The sequence below is a fragment of the Ursus americanus genome, chromosome 14 (assembly GCF_024610735.1).
Source record: "Ursus americanus isolate L20-20 chromosome 14, mUrsAme1.1.p, whole genome shotgun sequence".
In the NCBI taxonomy this organism is placed as follows: Eukaryota; Metazoa; Chordata; class Mammalia; order Carnivora; family Ursidae; genus Ursus; species Ursus americanus.
In genome coordinates this window covers 71,039,022-71,064,061 of record NC_142140.1, presented here as the reverse complement: position 1 = coordinate 71,064,061, position 25,040 = coordinate 71,039,022, and the positions used below count along the sequence as shown (strand labels likewise).

The window sequence follows — 25,040 nt, the reverse complement described above, 5'->3', positions numbered from 1 at the left end:
CTCGACGCCCTCCACGCAGCTAATTAAGTGACGGATGCAGTAGCCAAGGCGACCGCTTGATTGACAGGCATGAATGCGAACCAACTTCCGGAAGCTCCCGTCTGGGCCCGCCCGGCGCGCGCCCGGTGACCCAATGAAAAAACTGGAAACGCCAAAGGGGGCGGTGACGGGGCAGCCTAGGTTGTGGCGGTTCCTCGGTGGTTGCGCGTTGAGGGCTGAGGCGTTTTCGAGCATTTGGACGATGCCGTGACGCAGCATAGCGACAGCGTTGACAGCGTGAGCGCACCCCTGTGGAGGGAGCCCTTCGGTCGCGGAGGTGACGCGTCAAGGAGGCAGGTTGCTATTTGAGGGTGCTCCCTCGGAGCCCTTCAGTGAGTGGGGGAGGGGCGGCGGACGCCGAGCGGTCCCCGTCTGCGCTTGCGCCAGCGCCTCTGGTGACCCGGCCTACACGCACGCGCATGCGCGTTGCGCGCGGAGCCGCGGTGGCCGGCGGCATTGCGCGTGCGCGCTGAGGAGCTCGCTGAGGAGCGGCGCTGGCGGACGTCGGGCGGACGGCCCGTGACGTCGTGAGGAGCGCTTTAAAGTGCGGGCTGGGCCGGGCGTCTGAGGGTCTGGCTGGGAGTCGGGTCGGTCTTCCGCAGCGGCCCTCCGCGGCATGAGGCGCTGCCGGCGCCCTTGCTCCCTGGGACGTGGAGAAGGTGGTGGAGGAGGAAGCCCCGTTGCCGCCACCGCTGCATGACCCGCCGCCCCTGAGTCCCGACACCGCGCCTTGCCCCTCGACGCCCCCCGCCGGGTCCCCCGGTCTCGCATGGGGGTCTGGCGCTGAGGAACCCCTTTACTCCCGGGGCGCCGGGGCGCGTCCTCCGAGAGCCATGCCCGGCCGCCCCTCCCGCCCCGGAGGACCCTAGAGCAGCGTCGCGGGGGCCATGGCGGCCGCCAGCGGTTACACGGACCTGCGTGAGAAGCTCAAGTCCATGACGTCCCGGGACAACTATAAGGCGGGCAGCCGGGAGGCAGCGGCCGCCGCCGCCGCCGCCGTAGCCGCCGCTGCCGCCGCCGCCGCCGCAGCCGAGCCTTACCCGGTGTCCGGGGCTAAGCGCAAGTACCAGGAGGACTCGGACCCCGAGCGCAGCGACTACGAGGAGCAGCAGCTGCAGAAGGAGGAGGAGGCGCGCAAGGTGAAGAGCGGCATTCGCCAGATGCGCCTCTTCAGCCAGGACGAGTGCGCCAAGATCGAGGCCCGCATCGACGAGGTAGTGTCCCGCGCCGAGAAGGGCCTGTACAACGAGCACACGGTGGACCGGGCCCCGCTGCGCAACAAGTACTTCTTCGGCGAGGGCTACACGTACGGCGCCCAGCTGCAGAAGCGCGGGCCTGGCCAGGAGCGCCTTTACCCCCCGGGCGATGTGGACGAGATCCCCGAGTGGGTGCACCAGCTGGTGATCCAGAAGCTGGTGGAGCACCGCGTCATCCCGGAGGGCTTCGTCAACAGCGCCGTCATCAACGACTATCAGCCCGGCGGCTGCATCGTGTCTCACGTGGACCCCATCCACATCTTCGAGCGCCCCATCGTGTCCGTGTCCTTCTTTAGCGACTCCGCGCTCTGCTTCGGCTGCAAGTTCCAGTTCAAGCCTATCCGGGTGTCGGAACCTGTGCTTTCTCTGCCCGTGCGCAGGGGAAGCGTGACTGTGCTCAGGTAACCCACCTGGGAGGAGGGGGCGGCCCTGCCTCCTGCTGTCTTAGCTGCCCACCCTCACCCAGGAGGCAGCAGCAAATAGGAGCCCACGCGTTACAGTTCTGACCCATTTTCCTGGTTTTGGGGGGACGAGAGTGGGGAGGGAAAAGGGGTCTGTGTTTAAAACGTGTAGTAAGAAAGTAGAGAGCAGCCTCGAACCAATCTAGAATTTTGTATCCCGAGGGCAGGTTTGGCGTGATTACACACACTTGACCAAGAATTGATACAAAGGCATCTTTCTAGAAGGCTGAGATTTTAGGAGTCTGTTTCTGTGTGTGATTTTAGCAAGTCACTTTTCCTTTCTGGGCCTCTGTTTTCAAATCTGCATTTAAAAAAAAAAAGTTGAATTCTTATTTGAGAGTTTTTCCAACTCTGCCGTTTTTGTGTGGTGTTTTTTTTAAACAGGACGTGTAAGGATTTCTTAATAGAGAAAATACAGAGGAAGGTCCCTGAGAGTATTTAGAGATACATGTTCTCTCTTCCAAACATGGGGAATGACTTCTGGAGTTGAACAGATGAGTGGTTGGGGCAGAAATAGAGTGCAGCGGACTCTGAAAATTCAGCCCCTATTGGCTGCAGAAGAGCCTGTTGGTCCTTCGTAAGAATGTGTTACCTGTTACTGGGGCCGTATGAAACCAAATAAAGCGGATCTCTTTACCTGGTATTTGGCTTTGTAGTTGCGTCAGCCACAGAGCTTAGGTTCTTGGCCTCTTTTGGGTCCCAGATCCTGCTGAGAATTCACTCGGTACCCTGGCCCCCAAGAAGATGGCCTGCTGGAGCACCTTTGTCGTTTATATGAAGTAGAAAATTATTTGGAAGCTGCCTACTTCCAGCCCTAAAATCAGTAACTTAGAACTGTACTTCAGTAATCCCCAAAACCTCTTAGGAGCTCTAGACTGCAGCTGCTCAGAGCGACTTGCTTGACCACCAAGTTCTAGTATAGGATCAGGACATGCTGAGTTTTGTGAGCAGCTTAACCTCTGAAGTCTGTGCGATGGGCCCTAGTCCTGGGGAGAAGTAGGTTCCCTGGAGCCCTCTTAATATGAGGCAGGTCATCAATCTCGTTTGAGTTTAATAGCTGAGGCTGCTTCTGTATCTGGGGGTGGCAGCAGAGCCTTGTGATATCCCAGGGTCTCCTGATGGGGAAGTTTGGGAAGTCAGTGGTAGCAGAAACAGTACTTGGGCTTCCTTATGCATCTGAAACTTAGCCGGGCACTTATCTGTCAGGTGCCCCTTTGTCATTTGGGCTTCCAAGCTTGTCCTCCTATCTAAGTGGTGCTCCCAAATTGATATCTTAGTAGAGCCCTTTAAGATGGGATTTCCAGGGCAGACCCTTACAAGTGGCTTGCTGTGCAAGGCAGTTTGGTGTCTGACTTTGTTGAAGGGCTCTTGATGCTAAAAGGACCTCACACAAAGGCCGTTGAGTCTCCTAAGGGGATGTTAATTTTCCACAGAGTCACAGATCTTTAAGGTTGTCAGGAGGAGGTCTAGCAGTTGGGTGTGTAATGGGTGATCATAAGAGACAGTTTGTGACTTTGAGGCTTTCCCTCCCCCAGCACCCCCCCATCTTTAAGGTTGTCATGAGGTCTAGCAGTTGGGTGTGTAATGGGTGGTCATAAGAGACAGTTTGTGACTTTGAGGCTTTCTCTCCCCTAGCAACCCCACCCCCACCCCGCCGCCCCATATTGAAGAGCAGAAGTTTCAAGTTCTTAAAGTGCAGGTCTGTTAGTGATCAGCAACAGGATTGCATCATCAGGAAAATTCTCTTCATCTTTTCCTTGGAATAGTAAAGTCCTAAAGCTTTTCCAGTCCCTTCCAACTCCTGGATTCTGACTTGGCTGTGGAGTTCATGTGGGAGGCTCACTCATGTCCTGAAAAGTGCTGCCCCAGGCTTTGAATCCAGCTTGGCTGTCATTTGCTTTGGGACCTTGTGGGTGTTCTCTGAGCTGAAAAGTGTAAAGTGGGGGTAATGCCAACTCACAAAACCTATGAGAACTAAACGTGGTGATTTGGTGATTTATACAGAGCCTGGCAAGGGGTAGGCACTTAAATGGGTATTTGCTTTCATACACAACCATTTAATGATCCCTTGCTCTCTTGTTGGGGAAGGGGCTAGGGAAGTGGCTCTTCCCTTCATGAGGTTCACAGCCTAGTGGAAGCCACAGACAGGTACAGCCCAGGAAAGTAACTGCAGGAATACTTTAAGGGGGGGAGCATTTTGAAGTGTTAGAAGTTTTTAGAAGGAAATAAGGTAGAACTTGAAAGGTGACTAGAAGTTAGTCAAGTAAAGAAGTTAGCAGGGAGGGCACGGAAGCTTTGGTGGGAGTAGGGGGAGTAGCCATAGGTAAGGTGGGGGCAGGTAGGCGCTTACTTGAGGCTGATGGAATTTGCTTTAGTTTTCAGGTTCAGCCTGGACCTGAAGTGGAGATTCTGGCGAGGCATGCCTTGGAAAGCTCTAGATCAGACCTTCTCTGTAGTAGTACTATTGACATTTTGGGCTGGTCTGTGCATTGTAGAATGTTTAGCAGCGTCTCTGGTCTTTGTCCATTAAATAGCAGTTTCACCTTCATGGTGACCAAAAATGTCTCCAGATTTTACCAGATGTCCCAGGGCGGGGCTGCAGAACTCATTCCAGTTGAGAGCCACTGCTCTAGGGTTCTGGATGCCCCCACTAACTTTAATCTTCTAGCACCTGCTCCCTTAGTACTCTCAGTTTACTTAGCATGCAGGTGGGTGAACACCTGCCTGTTAGTAGTGCCTCTTTTTAACTGCTGCTTGGGCTCTTCCCCAAGCTGGTAAGAGGGGATGCTTTCTTTCACTTCCTGGTATGTATCCCAGTCCGGAAGTGATGAGGTGCAGATTGGAAGACAGGGGCTGATGAAAATAGTTGTTCTCTGCAGGTAGGGAGGGTTTTTAGTAATTCTCATCTGATCAGACATCAGTTGTTGGTGGCAGTGGAGTCTGTACCCGTTCCAAGGCTGCATGGCAGGAATAGTGTTTTATATTTAATAGTTGTCAGTGTAGACATTAGCATGTGGCAAACATTGACTCAGCAGTGTCCAAATGTGGGCATTTAGAGCAGTGCCTCACAGACCCTTCTGGAAGTGTTTTAAATGTCTTTCCAAAACCAGTTTTTTTTGTTGTTGTTGTTTTTGTAACCTTCCCATGTTGGGCCTAGTTGGGTCCCCTTATTATGCTGTTCATCAGGGAAATAAGTATCTTTTTACCTTCTTTTCATATCACTTCTTTCCACATTCCTTTCCTGTTCTCTGTAGGGTGAATGGGCAGATTAAAACACATTTTAGTTGGATTAATTAGAATAATTACCTTAAGACTAATTGCTTACTTGCTGCTACTTTCAATCACTGCTACATGTCTGTGGTTGTGGTGGCCACATGCCCAGAGACCCAGGCCTTAACCACCCGTCTGGAAATGACTGTTAAACCCAGCCATGGGACACGCAGAGTTGAGCGTAGCCTGTGACTTCTAGGTAATAACTAATATTGGGTGGAGTGGGCACTCTGGTCCGTTCTGGGCTAAGGGCTGATCTTGTTCAGCTGTTTGAAAGCAAAATTTAGCTTTCTGGCTTAAAATAGTTGGGAAAGTAGGGCAGATAGGTCCTGGGCCACATCTCTTGTGTGCAGTCTTCTGATTCCACTGGAGGGGGAGGAACCTCAGGATGAAGTCAGGGCTGTGCATTCTCAGGCGGAGCTCTGGGGCAAGGGGATTGACTGGCCTTGGTTCTGCCAGGCCTAACAAGAAGGCAGAAGCAGCAAGGGGAAGGAAGCTAGCAGGTGAACCATGGTCTTAATCATGAAGCTCAGAGCAAGCAGAAAGTAAATAGGTTGTAAAAATTTTAGGGCTGGCTGGACATTTCGCTTGGGCAGTTGGTGTGCAGCCATTGCTGAGATAGGATGCTAGCTCTCTGGGGACATGGGCTCATCTTTGTAGACTTCTTTCTTGGAGGTGGTAGGTATTGAATGTCCTTTCCTGAGGCCAGCGAGGTCTTCAGGATAGATTGAACCTTGTCACCAGAAAACACAGATAGGCTTTTTTCTCTGTTCCTTATTACCTACCCCCTCCCCCAACCAAAAAACCAAAAACCAGCATAGCGTAGATACTGAAATCAAGAGTTTGATTAGAGTTCCACTGTCATCACTTTAGCTGTTTGACTTTGGGTGAGTAACTTAAGTTCTCTGGGCCTTAGTTTTCCTCTGCAGAATGGGCTATATTGATGACATAGAGTTGTTACAGAAGATTGAATTTCTTTCACACTGTTGAATGCTTGAAGTTTAGGTAAAATGTCTCTGGAGATGAGCTGCTTTCTGTCCTTAGCTACTCTCTATACCTTGATGTGTAGAGAATTGGGACCTGGAACAGGTTGACCTTCCTTCTGTATTTATAAAGTCCCAGGACTTCTCATAAAGTTAGGCCATGTGTCGTCTTAGAAGGCTGGGTCTGGTTGTAATGAGTGTGAGCTCCCAATCCCACCCTTGTGCCCGGGTGGCTGGCCTGCTGTTCCCCAAAGCCTAAGTTTCTTAGTCCTGTGGGCCCATTAGAGGCGTGAGGCAGGCTTTTAGGGGCTGCCCAGAGCAGGAGCTGTAGCTGAAGGGAAGCTGTCAGGCAGTCCTTCCACCTCTGGGTCTGTTTTGTCCTGGGCAAGGCACAGAGTAGATGGGGAAGATAGCTGTCTTGGAAATTTGCCTTAATACTGTCTCCAAAACTATTCCCTAGAGGAGAGATGTACAGTCCTGCACAGTCCCCTGGAGTTTTTCAGACTCCTCGTTTAACCTGCATCTAATCCTCTGAAGAAGGATTTGCTGTGAGATCTGCTTTGTAGATGGAGAAACAGAACAGTTGAGCTCAACATTTCATTTTAGCGTCCACAGAGTGCAGAGATGAATAAGACCTTTGCAGCACTTTGTCTTACAGGGAAAACACAATTTCCGCAAGGCCAAACGTAGTAGTAGAGAGGGGTGGGTGGTTGGTGTGGGGAAAACCCATCCTGGGGGATTTGAGGAAAGCGTCCCTGGGGAGAAGAAAGACTCTTTAAGAATCACTGTAAGGCATAGGGCTTGTGGGTGACAGAGCCAGGTCTGTCACTCTTGATGCTTCTGCGTGCTGGTCACTGCTATGTGGGGTGGGGGGAGCTTGAGAGGGCTCAGCCCGGGCAGGGAGCAGGAGGCTGACCAGAATGAAGTATTTCCTCCTTTCCCTTCCCTGGGAAAACAAAGAGCAGGAGGCACTGGGACTTTTCTTCATGCCGAGGGCAGGGCTGGACCCAGGGCATATTAAGTTTCAGGCTGGCAGACTGGGACTTTCAGACAGTTTCTCTTGTAGTAAGTAGGTACCTTAGCAGTAAATAATTCTCTGTGGTCTCTGCTGGACATTTTCTGTTGAAGTTTAGCCAGAAGAGCTTCCCTTGGCTAGGGCTTAGAGGCTGCTGCTCCCAGAGGAGCCTGAGGTACTGAGGAGGGGTCAGTGGGCTGTGTCACAGCTGCCAGGAAGTTCTAGAAGGCCAGTGCTAATGAGCTGTTCAGATGCATTCAGGACCACAGTCATTTCTGAGGGTCCATGTGGTCTTACCTCTGCACTAGTTCTTTTTTTTTTTTTAAAGATTTTATTTATTTGACAGAGACAGCCAGAGAGAGAGGGAACACAACCAGAGGGAGTGGGAGAGGAAGAAGCAGCCTTCCAACAGAGGAGCCCAATGCGGGGCTTGATCCCATAACACTGGGATCACGCCCTGAGCCAAAGGCAGACGACTGAGCCACCCAGGCACCCCTGCACTAGTTCTTCTGAGGCCTGGGCTCAGTGGGAAAATTCTGGAGCCCTTTGGGAAGTAGGGGCAGTTAAGGTTTGACAAACATCTGGGTTTACTCCTTCTGCATTAAGGGGAGTGGTTCCTTGTTGAAGATGGGAGGTAAGGGCCCCAGGTGCCTGTAGCCATGTCAAACAGATTGATTCTTATTAACAGTAGGAGAGGTTGCCTGTGGCTAGTACTGCAGGTTCAGGCCTTACAAATGTGCCTTGGATTACCTTTGGAGAATTAGACCTAGCTCTTTGGGGGGGAAGTCCTGTGTTTATACAGGACTTTCTTGCACCCCACACCTGCATTCTCCCAGTGTGGAGTGACAGGAACCTAGAACGAGCTCTGGAACTAGCTCTGGGATTAGGGCCATGAAGCCTTTTCTGTTGGTGGATCCCTGCAAGAGGAACCCAGATCACATTTCCTTGGCGGGTACTGAACCCAAGTCTCTAGCTTGCCCCGGGGTGGTCCAGGGCCCTCTGAGTTGTATCCTGTGCTTAGTAAACAGGAATGCTGTGCCAGGCACACTGCGTTATCTCACTTAATTCCCACAACAGCCCTATAGGTTCCAGGGGTGCCAACCACGTAGTCGTAGAACTCTTTAATTCTGCCTGCAAGGGAAGAGGCAGTGTCCCCCTTTTTAAAATCTTATCGTTGGGGCACCTGGGTGGCTCAGGAGGTTAAGCATCTGACTCTTGATTTCAGCTCAGGTCTCGATCTCAGGGACGTGAGATCAAGCTCCGTGTTGGGCTTTGTGCTCAGTGCAGAGTCCGCTTGGGATTCTCTCCATCTACTGCCCCCCACCTTGTGCATCTGTGTGTGTGTTGTGTGTATGTGTGTGTCTGTCTCTCAAATAAGAGATAAAGTTGTCATTAGTGGTCATAAAAGAATACCTAAATTGTAAAGCATAACAAAGTGAACACCCATAACCTACTGTCCTTACTAGAGGTGAAGAAATAGGGTTAGGCCCCCAGCAAGTGACTTCCGTAAGGTCACAACGCTAGTAGGCAACAAAACTCAGGTTCTCACTGATGTCTCTTCAACTCCTCTCTCTCTGTGTGGCATTTCTCAGTGTAGGCCTACAGATATTAATAGGTGTTATTTGAGAGAAGGTTCTTTGGTCTGTGCTCAGACAGTCAGCAGATTCTTTTGCTGTAGAAATTCTCAGATCCCTTAACATAGTCACGCTTTTTTAAACTCTTCAATATTTTCCACATTGATTTGATTGTGGGCATTTGTCCATAGTCTCTTCTTGGACCGATGTTCACAGAAAACTGAAAACCATGGTCTAGGAGCAGCTCAGAGAGGAAATCTTTAAAATAAAGGTTCTGGGGATGCCTGGGTGGCTCAGTCTGTTAAGGGTCTGCCTTCTGCTTAGGTCATGATCCCAAAGTCCTGGGATTGAGTGCTGCATCAAGCTCCATGCTTGGCAGGGAGCCTACTTCTCCCTCTGCCTGCTGCTCCCTGTCTGCCACTCCCCGTTTGTGTGTGCGCGCACGCGTGCGTAGTGTTTGTGTGTGTGTGTGCGTCTCTCTCTCTGACAAATAAATAAAACCTTTAAAAAAGTAATAATAAAGGTTTTGTCTCTCCCAGCATGGCCTCAAATCAGAGGAGTTTTCCCTCTTGGACTTCTTATTTTTTGTCTTGCTTCTAGTTCTTGCCCCATGGGGCAACCTGGCCATTTTGAGGAGTTCCTCCCAGGCTTGCAATGTTTCTAACAGTTATATGGGTGTCTTTATAGCTGCGCTTGAGAAGGGAGCTGATGAGCACCTGTGGAGAGGAAGATTTGCGGTCGTGGGGTGGCCAGGGAAAAGCTGAGCAAGACAAGGCTGAGGTGTTCACCTCCCACTACTGCCTGTGGCTGAGCATGTGTCTGGCTGTGTACTCAGCTCAGTGGAGGAACCTGGGGTGGGAGTGCCTCTTGGGTGCCATGCTCCCGGTGAGGGCATGTGAGGAGGCTCAGGATGCTGAGTTTGCTTCCAGAGTTTCAGATCGTAAAGACGTTAGCTGTGAAGAGGACAGTCATCTACCCACATTCATTGGTCTAAGCAGTTTTTTAAATCGTGTAACTTGATGAAAATAAATAGATATTTGAGTGTGATGGGAATTCTTAAAATATCCCAAACACAGCTGTCTTCAAGATTTTTGGATCTCCCCAAATGGAGGTTTTTGAAAGCTTGTTTTCAAGTAGACAGATTCTCTTTTTGATCATTGCAGCCTTAGTTCTCTCTGGTGACGCAGGGCTGTCAGTGTCTGCCTTGGCTTCCTCTTCGTGCTGAAGGGGCAGGGAGGGAGGAAGAGGAGGATATGCAGTTCTTGTCTTCTCACCAAGGTCTGGCCTGAGTCACTGTAGCTGCCTCCGGAGTGACTAAAGGTTACCTTCTTGGGGGCCCTGTGAAAGAAGGGCTCTTGGCTCGTGTGGGGAGATGGCTGCTGTCGTTTCTGCCTTCCATCCGGCCTTTGCCTCATCCCAGGTTTTGTTCTTGAGTGGGGCATCTTAGAGCTTAACAGGTGATTTCCCTTTCCATGTAGATCCTCGAATCTCTCAAAATAGCAGGGCGGAGGTGGCCATAAGACCTGGACCATATTTCTCTCTCTTTACCCTGTAGGAACCTTGATTGTCTGTTCACTTTCCAAGCTCATATGCTCTGTGTTTATTTTCAGTGGATATGCTGCTGATGAAATCACTCACTGCATACGGCCTCAGGACATCAAGGAGCGCAGAGCGGTCATCATCCTCAGGAAGTAAGTGCCCCGGTGTCTGGCACCTGCAGGCCTGTCTGGAGATGTAGGTCTGGATTCCCTTAGAGCTTGGCTCCTCTGTATCAGTAGCATAGCAGCATGAAGCCTGGGAGAGGAAAAAGCTATCAGGTCTCATACTTTTTGATTTTAACTCTTTGAGGAAAAAGCTGTTTTCTCTTTTCTTCATTGGAAAATTAAGTTCTGTGGCTGCTTAACTAGGGAGTTGGGGGCCGAGCAAAAGCACATGCTCCCAGTGTTTATGGACACAGTCTTGAGGCAATATTTGGGGACCCCTCTTCCAGACTTCCCCTCCCCCTCTCTCTTTCCCCATCTCTTTGGTTCTGATTTGTTGCATGTGATCTTGCTGACTATTTTTAGACTGCGCCTTAGCAGCCTGCTTTAAAAATGCCTGGGTTTTCACTTCTGGGAGGGGCAGGGAGTGAGAAGAGGAAACGAAGGTGGGAGGTTAGGCTGCAGTGTTTAGCAGTCGCATAGCTTGTGGCTGTCCCTCCTCTCTGGCCAGGGCGTCAGGGATGTACTGACCAACATCACCAGACCTGGCCTCTTCAGCACTTCTGGTTTTCTGCTCATGGGGTGAATGGACTGGGCCAAACATGCTAGGTCAAGACAAGCTTGTCTTTGGAGGCTAGATGATTGTCCAGTGTTGTATAGACGTCAGGAGAGCAGAACCAGTGCTTCCCCTCCACCACCCCCGCCCCGCCCAAGCTAGAACACAATGTCCTATAGCTTGCCATCTTTTTTCTTTTTTCTTTTTTAATTAAAACAAACATCATTTTTTAGAATAGCTTTAGATTTTACAGAAAATTGTAAAGATAGCACGGAGTGCACACCACTTCCTGGATCTTGTGTCTTATATTAGCAAGATACGTTTCAGTCAGGAAAGCAATATCGATACATTGTTATTAACTGAAGTTCCTGTTTATTTGGATTTCCTTCCTCTCTTCTAAACATACCTTTTCTGTTCCAAGACCCTACCTTACATTTAGTTGTCATGTTACCTTTGGCTTCTCTTGGCTGCGATGGTTTTTCAGACTTGTCTTACTCGTGATGACACTGACTGGTCAGATATTTTGTAGAATATCTCTTCTTGGAATTTGGCATTTTTCTCATGGTTTAACTAGGGTTTGGGGCTTGGGGGAAGAAGACCACAGAGTTAAAAAAAAACCCTTCTCTTCAGTCATATCCAGGGCACAGGACTTCTCACTGTTGATATTGACCGTGAACACCTGGCTGAGGGTGTGTTCACTCTAAAGTTACAATTTCCCCTGTTTTAGGACAGAAGTTGCTACGTGCAGCCCACACATAAGGAGTGGGGAGTTCGCTCCACGTCCCTGAGTGGGGAGTTGCCTCCCAAGTTATTTGGAATTCTTCAGCAAAGACATTTTGTTTCTTCTTGTCCTTCATTGTTTATTTCTTTATTCAGGTGTTTACTTACATCAGTGTGAATTTATGGGTATTTGTTTTATGCTCCAGTTACTCCAGCTTTGGCCATTAGGAGTTCTCTCTTTTTTTTATGTACATCCTTACTTTCTGGCTTGCCATCTTTTTAACTTCAGTCTATAACTTGAGCATCTTGGTCTTTTGGGTCTAGAACTCCAAAATGTGGTGGATGAAGTCTCTTTGGCATGGCTCTGCCACTTTGTCAAGTCAAAACTTTGAGTGCTGTACCTGTGTAGAATGGAAATGATAGAGCCCTGAAGGACAATGCTGGGGTGCAGGCAGAGCACCACACACATGTGGGAGCTGCAGATGGGTCCGTTCAGGAGCTGGCAGCGTCTCGCCTAGAGCCTAAGGATATTCCCAGAATCCATCAGAAGAAGGGTTTTTATCTGCATTTCTACTTCCTTTTCCTGTGGTTCCCAGCACAGGCCAAAACCCAGAACACGGAAGTGATGCAGCCCAGAGTGTAGCTCCCTTCTGGCCTCTTCTCCCCAGTCATTTCTTCCTAGGCTGTCCTGGCACTTCCAACTACAGCCAGGGACAAGTGGCCCACCTAGGCCGGAAGCTTGGAGAGGAACCCCCAGAGTGGTATAAAACCAGAGCAGCAACTTCCCAGGTGTTCCCTCAAGCCTCTCAAAGTAGCTTATCCCAGAGAAATTTTCACTGGAGGTGCAAATGAAGTGGCCATAGCTGGAGTGTCATGTCGTTCTTCCAGCTGTTTGTTTCTTTTGCAGTGGTGGCTCTTTTATTCGACTTCCCAGGCTGGTTGGGTTGGATGCTTCTCAGTGGAACTAGGAGCCTACACTGTTAACCAGGTCCCCCAGAATCTCTTTGGCCAGCCGGACCCCTGGCAGTGGTCTGACCTTAGAGAATGACTGTTGGTGGGTGACCGATGCTCTTTGACCTTTTGACTTGAACGGGCCCAGGAGCTAACCACAGACTGGGTTAGAGAATAGAAACACAAGCTTTGGTGTGAGGGGGCTGGAGTGGAGTGGAAGGAGGGCCCTCAGCTTCCCCAGCTCAACTGAGCTAGACTACTGCCCAGCTGTAGGGAGACAACTCAGGGGACTAGATAAGAGGCCCAAGATAAAAGCCAGGCTCCTGCTGGGCTTTGGCTGTCCATCCCGCCTAACCTCTTGAGAGTTTTCCTTGTTGACTTGTTCTCCACACTTAGATTAAAGTACTTGCAGCTCCTAGTATGGTCCATGGACTTGCATCCTGGGCTCTTGCAGCAGTGTGTGGCCTCTGTTGGGAATGTTTTCCCATCTAACATGTTCATCTTACCCTCCACATCCTACCCTGCAGATGACCCACATATGCACAGTGAAAGTTGGTTGACCTAGCCATCCTTCGAGGCTCAGGTGTTGACCATTTTTACTTGCAGGAAGCATCACACACATAGCTGTGGCCCTCTCAGTGTACCCCTTTCCCCTTTAGACTGTTATAGCCCACATACTTGCCATTGTCAGTCTCCACATCTGCATTCTGTGGGGGCGGGGGCTCTGTTCATCCAGGGCCGGCACTGAGACCCGGTCCAGAGGACTTACCAGAGGACAACACAGGTGAATGAGGAGCTGCTCCACAGTAACTGTACGGGCTTGTCTTGGAAAAGGACAAGCTGGTGACAGGATGGAAAAGGGAGCATCCCAGCCCAGGCACTGCCTAGGTATCAAGGGTGTGGCCTTGACCGGTACCTGGGTGACTTGCTTGCTGGTGAGGCCGTGTATAGGTGGGCGGAATCTCCTGGCCCTGCTCCTCATAGGCAGAGGAGATGGAGCCAGTCCTGCCTTCTCTTAAGTTTGGATAAAAATTACACAGGCTGTTGTGGGAGGGCCTGGGGGGCTCTGTCACCAGCTCAGGTCAGTCAGAGCTGGGACAGTCCTTGTAAGCGCCTCATGGGGGGACATGGGTGGGTGGCCACCAAGTGCTTTTTGCTTCAACAGAACATGGCACCTTTGAATGTGGTTGTCGCTGAGTCTTCATGTGTGTGACACCGTTGTTTCTCACAGGGTGGCCTGGGAGGCTGGGAGTGACCACCTGAGAGTTTCCCCATGAGTGGAATCCTTGCGCTGCAGCTTAGTGTTAGAATCTGTTCAGGGGCACAGCCAGTAAAGGGCTGAGTAAGATCTTGAACCCGGGTCTGCTGGTACATAGCAGATTGGCATTTTGCATGCCAGTACAATGCAAGCAGAGTATAAACGGTCTTAAAAGCATGAAGTATATTTGCTGGAACCCAGGAAGCTACAACAGCAACAACAAACAAAAATTTAAAAATTACATCCAGCTTGGGGTTGGGGGTGGTTGGGACAGAATTGGTAGATCTGGCTGCTGAGCTTAGAAATTGCTGGCCAGGCAGAAACAGTAAGCTCTGGGCGCCGGGGTGGCTCAGTCAGTCAAGCGTCTGCCTTTGGGTCAGGTCATGATCCCAGGCTCCTGGGATCGAGCCCCACGTCGGGCTCCCTGCTAAGTGAGAGTCTGCTTCTCTCTCTGCCCCTCCCCGTGCTCATTTTCTCTTGCATGTGTGTTCTCTCTCTCTCTCTCAATTAAATAAAAATTCTTTTAAAAAAACCGGTAAGCTCAAAGGTTAGAAGGCGTGTAGTATAGATGATCTCTGTAGTTGAGGGGAGGTGTGGGAAGGAGGTCTTAGCTCAACACCTGATCATCAGGAGATGGCTTGTGGGCCTTCAGGACCTTCAGTTGGTGGCCAGGGCACCCGGTCCCTTGGTCTTCAGGAGGCACCAGGGCTGCCCTAGGTCTGCCTACAAGACCTTGTATTCCTGCATGGCTCACCTCTCCAGTTAGTCAGATAAAGTGGCTCGAGGTAGTGTTAATAGCCCATTTCTTTGCTTTTGGTTAAGTGAGCTCAGCTCAGTGGGTTGAAGCTGAGAAGAGCAGCTACAGGTTCGTTTGCCAAACGTTAACCAAGGCAGGTGGGGTGTGTGCCAGGAAGCAGGGTGAGGGATTTGTATGAGAGAGACTGTTTGTAGGAGGCTGAGCTAAATGGCTTATTTGGTCCTTCAGACCAAGGGATTCCAGGGGGTCAGGAGGAGACTTTTCCTGAAAGCAGAGTAGTCCAAGTATGAGGCTCTGTGTGTATGAGCGGAGGGTGAGAATGGAGGGTGCATTCTGGTCTTCATCCCTCAGGGGAGTAGGAGTGGCCAGCTCTTGGTTTTCCTGACTCAGCCTGAGACATTGCCCCCACCGAGACCCGTGCCATTGCTTCTGTCTCCATGATTCTCGTCCCCTGGGCCAAGGATTCGCCCACCTTTGTTTCCTGGTCCAGTGAGTGAGTGTGTCCATGTGTATTTACCCTGCAGAAAGAATGGGGGAGCAGTAAGATGGGATGAAGCTGGCTTAGGCTGCTGGCCTGCCTCTGCCCCATCTTCACTGAAGACAGGTTTTTTTACCTGAGTCCTGTGTTCTCACCTATAAATTGGGGCAGTGGTGGTGGGGCAGTGGTGGTGCTAGGGGTGGTTAAATTCAGAAATGCTGTGCCTGCTTCTCCTAGCTCCTTCCTCACCATATTTTCCCTCTGATTTTGAAGAGTCAGGGGTAGGGGATGAGGAAGGTTGTGTCCAGTCGAGGTAAGGTGTGAGTCCAGGCACAGTGAGTGAGAGGAAAGGGAAACCTGGAGATAGGTTGTTCACTGGCCAAGGCTGGGGAAAGCAAGCTTGTTGTCTGGGCGTCCGGTGTCGTGGAGGATATCAGTACCTTACCAGACCTGAACTGGGGATTCCTGGGCACCCGTGATGCTGGCCTTGTTGTCTAGCTGTCATCTGTGGAGCACGGGCTCACAAGTATGTGGTATGACATGTTGGTAATCCAACTGAACGATTTGGAGAGGCTCTTGGGGCCTGGTTATCTTGCAGGCCTGGGTATGGAGGTCTTCTGGAGGCCCTGCTAGGATCATGGGCTTGGGGTGCCCTTTCTTTGGGTTATAGCCCTCATGTGCCTTTTAGGTTCTCCTGAGACTGGTGTAGAAGCCTGCTATGGTCAGAACTGTCTTGCAGGGGGTGCCTGGGTGGCTCAGCCGTTAAGCGTCTGCCTTCGGCTCAGGTCATGGTCCCAGGGTCCTGGGATCGAGCCCCGCATCGGGCTCCCTGCGCGGCGGGAATCCTGCTTCTCCCTCTCCTACTCCCCTTGCTTGTGTTCCCTCTCTCGCTGTCTCTCTCTGTCAAATAAATAAAATCTTTTACCAAAAAACTGTCTTGCAGGCAGCGAGGTGTGATGTTGGAGGGAGTTTGGTGGAAGATGGGGAGTGATGTCAGGAAAGGGTGGGTACTGTTGCGGGAGAGACAACGGTACAGGTCTGCGATCTGTGGGAGTCTGACACTCAGGTGCTGGAGCTTAGACCTAGAGGCCCGGCTCACTCAGTAGACAAGGGGTGCTCAGACAGGCCTGCCGCACTGCCTCTCTGCTCCATCAGGAAAGTCAGGCTTTGTAAGCACAGGGTGCTTGGTGTGAGGATGGAGCCACGACTTGTGGGATGGTTGGCCTGAGGTGCAGACTGGTTCCTGATCTCCCAGAAATGGTGGTCTGCCGGACAGCACTCTGCTCTGTTGCAGTACAGAGAGCCCACCTGGGCTTCAGAGGCTATCATGGGACGGTAGCTGTGTGACTTAGGCCAGTGACTTTGTCTCCAGTTTAGCATTACTTCCTTACAGTGGGAATAATCCTCCTCACAGCTTCTCGGGAGGATTAGAGGGTTCAGTAAGTGATAAAGGAAGGACGGCTCCTTGGATGGTCAGCTCCCTCCCTTCGCCCTCAGGTCACATGGTGTGTTAATATTAATGCTCAGTCATCCTCCCTTTGTTCTGGCTTCCCCAGTACCTGTGCTCGATCCCTGCTTTGTTCTGGGGGCTGTCCTGACACCGTGGGTGACCTCACATACCTGGGGTACCTTGCTGTAACCCCTGGGATGTTGACTCAGATCTATAAGGCAGGTCTCTGTTTTTCTTGCCACCTGAGGAGGCCCAGGCCCAGCCCTTACTGCTAGAACTTCCTGACTTCCAAGTTTGTGGAACTGTTTGCTGAACCCTGAGGGGCCTACCCTGCTCCTTGGAAGCTAGCTGCCTTTTAAGAGGGTCGTTCTCAGAAATTAAGCTGCCAGTGGGCACTGGGTTTGGGATCTTGCTTTAACCTGGCTTCCTGCAGCAATGGTAGCTTTTTGGAAGTGGAGGGAGGGCAGGAACTTCTCCAGCTATTCTGAGATGTACTTGTGATAGCCCCAGGGAGTGTGTCAGGAGCACTTTGGGGCCCCAGAGCTTATAGTGTTCCCAAAGTGAGTACAGGAGGCAGGGTTTTTAGTAGGGCCACCTCTGATCATCCCTTCTCTTGGGGGCTGCCTCCTGATGGCAGTCGTACTGTCATGTGCAGAACGACACCCTTCCCCTCCTTCAGGCAGTTAGAAGCAGAGCCAGTCTGTGTCCTTGGCCTGTCTAGTCTCAGCTGGTCCCACCTGTCTCCCTAGCCTCTCCAGCAGCCCTACACCCATGATGGGGGGCCACTACCACTGCCCCTGGCTGCCCAGGCTGGCCGCCCAAGAAGGCAGCTCAAGAAGGGTGGGGGCCCCTCCAGGGATCGGTGTGTGCCAGCTCTGCCTGCGAGGCAGGATGTGCTCAGTGTTTTCCAGCCCCAGAGGTGTGTGGGCCAGGCTCTTCCCTTGGTGGCTCGGCTCTTGGCTCTCTTGCCATCCATCAGTCGTCTGAGGAAACAGCTGCTGGCTGCTGGGCCTTGCCCACCAGGGCTTCACTGGGGCTTTTTCATCCTGCAGCGGTTTTCCTGCCCTGAGCGTGTGCTTCTGGTACCTGTGGGGTCTTAGCATTGGAGTTAGCTCCACTGTGCCAGCGGGGGACTTTCCTCCATAAGTCTTCACACCCTTGAAGGCCTCTAAGCCAAGCTGAATGGCTCATGTCTTACTTAGTCTGCTCTCTGCCACCTGGACCTCTCAACCAGGAAGGGTTGGGGGCGGGGGTGGGGTGGGGTGGGGGATGAAGCCTGGCCTGGTAAAGAAGAGATCCTTGGGCTTCGGTGATTTCTAATTCCCACCCTCGTGTCTGGGTGTTGCCTAGCACCACCTCTTCTTGTTAGCCCTCTCAAGAATCCTAGCCTTGAGGGGGCGCCTGGGTGGCTCAGTCGGTTAAGTGTCTGCCTTCAGCTCAAGTCATGATCTCTGGGTCCTGGAATCGAGTGTGACTTCCTGGTGAGCAGGGAGTCTGCTTTTCTCCCTTCCTCCCTCCCTTTCTCTCTCTCCCCCTCCCCTTCTCAAGTAAATAAATAAAATCTTTAAAAAAAAAAAAAAAACTCCTAGCCTTGAAGGAGGCCACTTGATTTCTAGACCCTTCGAACTGGAAGAGGCCCTAGGGCCAGCCACATTTCTCCCTACTTTGCTTTGATGGAGAAATAGGCCCAGAAAAGGACAGCAACCATTAGGGCTGGATCATCTTCCTTTTGTTGCTAGGTGGGTCCTGGTTCCCTGAGCCTAGAGGGCTCAGAGTGGAGGCCGAGACTGGTGGGCCAGTCAGTACAGCTGACCATTCCTGGCTTCCCTCTCCATAAGGCCAAAGCAAACGGGCAGGGAAACTTGCCCTGCTGGTCTGCCCACCACTTTGGGCTTGGGCGTGTTGGAATGTTGGTTCCCAGCTAGAAGGCACCACTTGCTGGCTTCGGAGAAAGACCCCTGCCCAGGGTCAGAGCCCTGTGGTTCCTGCTTGTCAGGCTTGGTTGGAGTCTCAGCTGGGCTTAAACCTTTCTCCCACAACTTCCAGGACCTGTGACTTACCGTAACCTTTGGGACCTAGTTTTCCCCATCTATTTAAGCAGGTCAGCTAGTCGGGTAGGAAGAGGGACCTTGTGAGGTTTGCATGCAGTTGTTACCAAGAACACCATGCGGCCTAGGCCAGGGCAGCTCTCAGAGTGCCCTTCTGCTATCTTCCCTGCAGTGTTCTTGTGAGGATGCTCTGCTCTGACCACAGCACCTTCCTCACAACCAAGTGACTATTTTGTGCACAGCTGCCTATGGGAAGGGTGCCTTCAGGGCCTTCTGCCAGATGTGTCCCCATCCCTCCCCACCCCAGGCTTCTCTCCTGCTCCTTGCTGCCACCAGCCTGACTTGCCAGCCTTCTCTGTATCACGCAGAAAGCCTCGGGGCTTCTTTGAGGTTTCCCAGGCTGGCTTCCTTCTGGCCTGGCTTCAATAAAGGACTCTGGTCACTGCCCTGGACTACCTCCCTGCTTGCCTTCTCCCTCTCCCCTGTCCATACTTGCAGTTTCCCTTTACTGGGCAGTGTGTTCCTTAAAACTCATGCCTAATGCTCAGTGGGGATTTTGCCTTCAAAAGCCCTTTGGCCTTGACTTGGTTAGCATCCTGTAACCAGCAGAAGCTGCCAGGTGGCTGTGGTGGGATCAGAGCCAGGTATGTGAATGTTGAGTTGGGCCTGGGCTTTCTTGGCTCTGCCACAACCTTAGTGTTCCTGTGTGAGAGAGTAGGAGAGCCTCTTTTCCCTTTCGTAGGCCTGGACCAGGGGGACCTTCCTTCCTGTCTTGCTATTTCAGGAAGGATGAAGGCATCTGCTGGAGTATTTGGGGGCCCTCAGTACTCTGGCAGGTGGAGTAGAATCCCCAGGAGAGCCTCTGGGCTGGAGTCGGGTGATGGGGCTGCTTGTCCAGCTGAAAGAGAGCCCTGGGTCAGCAGATCCCTGTCACTAGGGGTCTCCAAACAGAAATGTACCTGTTCCTACTCCTAAGCTTGAACTTAAAAAGGCGGGTCTTTGCAAGTCAGCCAGACTTAGTTGAACCCTGAGGAAGCTGAGGCACAGAGCAGAGACTGTTGGCTCCCCTCTGCCTGGCCAGAGAATTGGTCTGATGGGGCCCACACCCTCCCCAGAGGCCCACTGGTGACCCCTTGCATATTTCCTTTGCAGGACAAGATTAGACGCACCCCGGTTGGAAACAAAGTCCCTGAGCAGCTCTGTGTTACCACCCAGCTATGCTTCAGATCGTCTTTCGGGAAACATCAGGGACCCTGCTCTGAAACCCAAGCGGTCCCATCGCAAGGCAGACCCTGATGCTGCCCACAGGTACTCGGCTCAGGACCTTCAACAAAGGCTGGCAAAGCAGCCCCATGGCCTGGCTGGAGGGTGACATGGGTGGGGGAAGCCTGCAGTGGTGATTCGGAGCCCGGCACTGACCACCTTTCCAAGCCCTGTGTCTGCTTCTAGGTCAGTGGCATTGGTGGCATTCCCACCTAACCCATGACCAGCTGTCTATAGCCCCAGAGAGCAGGGGTTGGGCCGAGATTCTGACAAGCGGGAAGGCTGTGTGGGCTTCCCGTGACTTCCCTCGTTCAGTCCACCCAGGCAAATGCTCTTATGGGTTATACTTAAATGTTAGGAGGGAAGCTGAGGACGTGGAAGATAGCAGAGCAGGAAGCCATTTCAGAGGGGTTGGGGAAGTGTTTAAGCTGGAAAGAGAAGGATGAGGAAGCCGTACGTGAAGGCCCATCTAGGCAAAAGATACTGGGCTGAAACCCTGAGGCAGGAAGAGCTTGCTGGTCAGGGGCTAGTGGAGTTGGTGAGCAGAGCAGGTGGGCAGAGCGCGGGGACAGAAAGGAGGGCTGAGAAGTGGAGGTGACAGCAGGAGCGTGCAGGGCCTTGAGGCTGTGCTGGGGAAGGCTGCCTCCAGTCCGGCAGCCTTGGTGGTGTCCTGGGGTACTGGACTCAGCTAGGCAGAGGTGTTTCAAAGACTAGGTGTGTGGCCACTGCACTTCATGGGCAAAAAGACGATGCCGGTGTTTCCACCATTACCGCCCCTCCTGGAGAACCGCTGAGCTGCAGTGCGCTGTCGCACGGGTGGTGAGGGCTCGACCCAGACGCAGAGAGAGATGTGAGGGAACGCTTCCACCCACCCCTTCCCTTGCAGGCCTCGGATCCTGGAAATGGACAAGGAAGAGAACCGGCGCTCCGTGCTGCTGCCCACGCACCGTCGGAGGAGTAGCTTCAGCTCTGAGAACTACTGGCGCAAGTCCTACGAGTCTGGGGAGGACTGCTCGGAGGCGGCAGGCAGCCCCGCCCGAAAGGTGAAGATGCGGAGGCACTGAGGCTTGCCGTGCCCTCCTGGGAACTCTGGTTAATCTTCACATAGCTGCCCCCTCCTCTTGTTCATTTCGGTTTTTTGGTTTTTGTTTTCATTTTTTGTTTTTTGTTTTTTTGATCCTTACATTTTTTCCTCGGGTTTGTTGCCTGTTAAGGCTGAAGAACAGAATTGGCTGGGACCTGATTCTCATGTTCTTGGTTTTCCTACAAAATGGAAAGGCTGTAGGCATCTATAGGGGACAGAAGCTCACGCTGGAGTGGCCAGTAGGGGTGTGGGGAGCAGCTGTCCTCAAGTGGGGCTGTGTCAGGCTGGGTTTATTTAAAAGCAACAAAATGTTTTGGTTAAGAAAATTCTTGTTTTGCTTTAAATGTAAATCTTCTCAGTGTTGTAAATGAAGTTCAGTCTTCTGCCCCCACCCCCAATGTTTGTTTGCTGGGTTGAGGTCTCATGCACCTTGTTGGTTCTGCAGGAGGCCTGCTGTCCTCCCACCTCTCACCCATTCTCCAGGCCCTGGAAGCTCACGCAAATACGCTCTTCTTCCTGCAGCAGAGTTGTTCAGGATGACTGGGTGGAGGTTTAAACAGTTCTCTGCCACCCCAAAGCTATTGGCTGACCCCCTCCCCCAGGCTTCGTCCACACCCATTGGCCTGCTCTGCCCACAGGTCCCTGAACTGCTGAGGGGCTGGCTACAGTGGTCCTGACCTTTCTTCCCAAGAGCACGCCTCTTTGCTGGGTTGCTGCTTTCAGGCATACGCGTGCGATTGTACGGAACAGTTAGACTTACCATGTTGGGGCAGTTTTAGGAATTGTTTCTAGCTAGAGGGACTGGTGTTCTTCCAAGTCTAGCATTTGGGGTATGGAAAATTGTTGTGGTGTGTGGTAGGGTTTTTGTTTTGTTTTTGAGTTTTATTTTTTCCTTTGGTCTCCTGACTTTTTCCTAACCCTTTCCTTTCTCCTACTTTGGCCAGCTTTGGCCTTCTCTCCATGTCATCCCCATAGGAAGGTGCCTGCCCACCCGCTCTGTCTGCCTGTAGCATGCATCCAAGGCCAGAGCTCAGGTCTGCAGACTGGGTTGGTGCCTCCTCTGCCTCAGGGGCGTGGGAGCTGGGGAAGGGGCTTTTCAGAAGTAATAAAAAGAAAAAGATAATAAAGTTTTTGGCAGTTCCCACCTACTCAGATCCTTGAAGGCTGCAAGGTTTTGATGATCTAGATTCATTAGGAATGTCTTTGCCAGCCATGGCTGAGACCCAGGCCTGCTGAGAGCAGAGGCCTTCCCAGTCCCCAGGCTGCCACCACCCCAGGGGGCCTTGTCTTATAGAGGCCCAGGTCTGAGGCAGCAGAAATCTGGGGCAGCCACCATCAAGAAGCCCCTCTCGGGGGCCAGAGCTCCTTTGACAGTATGGATTCAAGTTGGGACTGCATACCTAAAGCATTTGCAGTTTTATTTTTTTTACAGCTTTTTTCCCAAAAATGATTTGTAGTTGTGTGTGCAGCACTTTGCCCTGATATGTGTGCTCTACAATAAAAACCAAATCTAATATATTTTGAAACAGCTGCCTGATACTGTTATAAGAGAGGACTTGCCTTTGGTGCTTCCTTAATCCCCTTATTTTCTTAACTCTCAACCCAGGCTGGGGAGGGCAGACAGAGTTCATTGCCCACCAGGGAGGTCCTCACGGGAGATAATAGGGCTGAGGGCTGAAGGTGAACTTGCCCTCTGCCTGTTGTGCTCTCTCCCACCCCAAGGAGGATGGACCAGGTGCCCCCGTTGCCATGGAGCCAGGATCACACCCTGCTGAGTTTGAAGCCTTTCCCCTTGGGTGTGTTCAGATAGGCTGTGTGCCAGTGATGGAGGGACAGGGTGAGCAAAGGCAGGGAGAGCCTGGCCTTTGTAAAAGATAGGCAAGTGGTTTTGCTCATTAAACAGATTCTTGAGTTCCTACTATATTCTGGCTGAGCCCTCACTGTGGCCTCATCAGTGAGCAAAGAGCAGAGGTCTTCTGGTCCCTGCTTTCAAGATGTGTACTACAGAGTTGTGGGATACAGTTACAGGCATCAAGCAGACGTGTTTTGTGTGGACTGGGGTTGGGGCCCAGAGGGTTTTCGTCTGTCCAGGTCCCGGACCTGGCTGCCAGATTCTGGTCAGGTTGAGTCTGGAATCTCCCTCATTGACTTCCAGGGCCCAAACCAATCTGGCCAATTCTTGCTGTGGAAACCCGGCAAGTCACTTAATTGCCTATTTCAGAGAGGAGAAGGGAGAATCTAGAGGGAGCAAGTGACAGGCTAGGGCTCAGTCCTGCAAATCGGTGACAGGATATGAAGGGCAGTGGGGGAGAGCCTCCATATGGTCTGTGGCTAGTTGGGCTACGGGGTAGGTTGGGCCACGGTTGCCCCAGAGAGGAGACATTGGAGCTGAAGGGGAAGGTAACTTGCTCAGAGTCATCCAGACTTGGGGCAGAGGGGGGCACCTCCCACTCTACGCCCAGGCCCCTGACCCAGACATAGAATGGGGGGCTCATGTGGAGGGCTGGGGAGCTGAAACTCTACAGTAGCTGTGACGGAGTCACACCTGGGCTCTCCTAGTCCCAGAGAGGCCCTTTGCTCTGCAGGAATGAGGGACGGGAGAGGCTAGGGGAAGGGCTCCAGCCCTAATAGGCCTTGCTGTGTCATTGGCTTCAGTCTCTGCAGCGGTTCCACAGCACCCCATCTCTGGACTAATTTTCTGAGTAGCCTCGAAGCCTGGGGGGGGTCCCATACCTGACTCCCTGAATCTGACTCTGCCCCCACCCTGGTCTTGCACACAGTAGGTGCTCTAACAGCATCTGGCACCAGCCCTGCCTTTCTAGGGAGCCCATCCCATTCCTCCAACCCGATTGTGCTGGGGGAAGTTGAGGCCCAAAGTCCCCTTCATTCAAAATGAGTGTCCTGTGTGCCAGGCTCTGTGCTGGGTGCTAAAGATACAAGACAGACCAGGACTGGGTCTCTAACCCACACACTTAACTCGAGACTGTGCGGACATAAAAGGTGTGTGGCACAGAAATGACGAGTCGTAAGATACACAGTACGCTCCTTATTGTTCAAGTTCTGTACAGCCCAGTGTTCCTCAAAAAATGCGCTTGTTGACCTTTTTGATAGATTGCTTTATTTGTAGCCTACCTGTGGTTGTAATTCAACCGTGATATGGCAAATGGAGATGCAGCCCGTTGCTGATAATAGTTTTCCAGGGCTCTTGTAACAAATCACCACAAACTTGGTGGTTAAAACATTAGAAATTTATTTTCTCACAGTTTGGAGGTCTGAAATCCAAAAGTAGGATGATTGGGCTGAAATCAGGTATCTGAACCATGCTCCTTCTGGAAGCTCTAGTTGTTGCCTCTAAAAGCTTCTGGTGGCTCTCGACGTTCCTTGATTGTGGCCCCACAACTCCTGTCTCTGCCTCCGTGGCCACGTGGCTGCCTCTCCTGTATGTACCAAGTCCCCTTCTGCCTGTCCCTCATTAGGACACTAGCGATTGGATTTAGGGTCCACCTGGATGGTCAAAAATAATCTGCCCATGTAACGATCTTTAGTCACATCCGCAAAGTGAAAAAATGTACAAATTCCAAGGATGAGGACCTGAAATCTTTGGGGGTCACTGTTCAGCCTGCTACACTACTCTTTTCCCCCGTAAGTCTGCCATTAAATCTGGTACATGGCCTACTGATTTCTCATCGCTGGAACAAACTATGTTAATTGGATTGAAATTTCTCAGCCTCAGCACTACTATTAAATTTAATCTGCATTATTTTCTCTACTGATTTCTTAAATCTAGACCTGTGCTGTCCAATATGGCAGCCGCTGGACAGTTTGGCTGTTGAACACTTGAAATGTGGCTGGTTTGAATTGAGATGTGCTTTAAGTGTCAAATACACACTAGAATTTGAAGTTAGTATAAAAAAAAAGAATGTAAAATATATCATTAGTTACTTTATATTGATTACGTGTTGAAATGACAATATTTTGGACATACTGGGTTAAATAAAATACACTTTAATTTCACTGGTTTCCTGTTACTGTTTTAAATCTGGCTAGTTGGCAAATTGGAAATCACATATCTGGTTTGCATTCTGTTTCTATTGGATGGCACTGGTCTAGAAAATCAACAAAAAATCCAGCCTGATCCGTGGCGTCTGCCGATTTCTGTGGTGTAAACACTCCCTTG

General features: G+C 51.5%; 1 protein-coding gene across 1 annotated transcript; it reads left to right on the top strand.

Moving 5' to 3' along the window:
- The first annotated feature begins 146 nt into the window (after positions 1-146).
- ALKBH5 (alkB homolog 5, RNA demethylase) lies at positions 147-24,877 on the top strand. Its single transcript, XM_045778163.2, has 4 exons — positions 147-1,696; positions 10,209-10,289; positions 19,669-19,824; positions 20,666-24,877. Exons 1-4 carry the CDS (start codon positions 927-929, stop codon positions 20,841-20,843), a joined length of 1,185 nt encoding a protein of 394 aa, XP_045634119.1. The 5' UTR covers positions 147-926; the 3' UTR covers positions 20,844-24,877.
- The last annotated feature ends 163 nt before the right edge of the window (positions 24,878-25,040 follow it).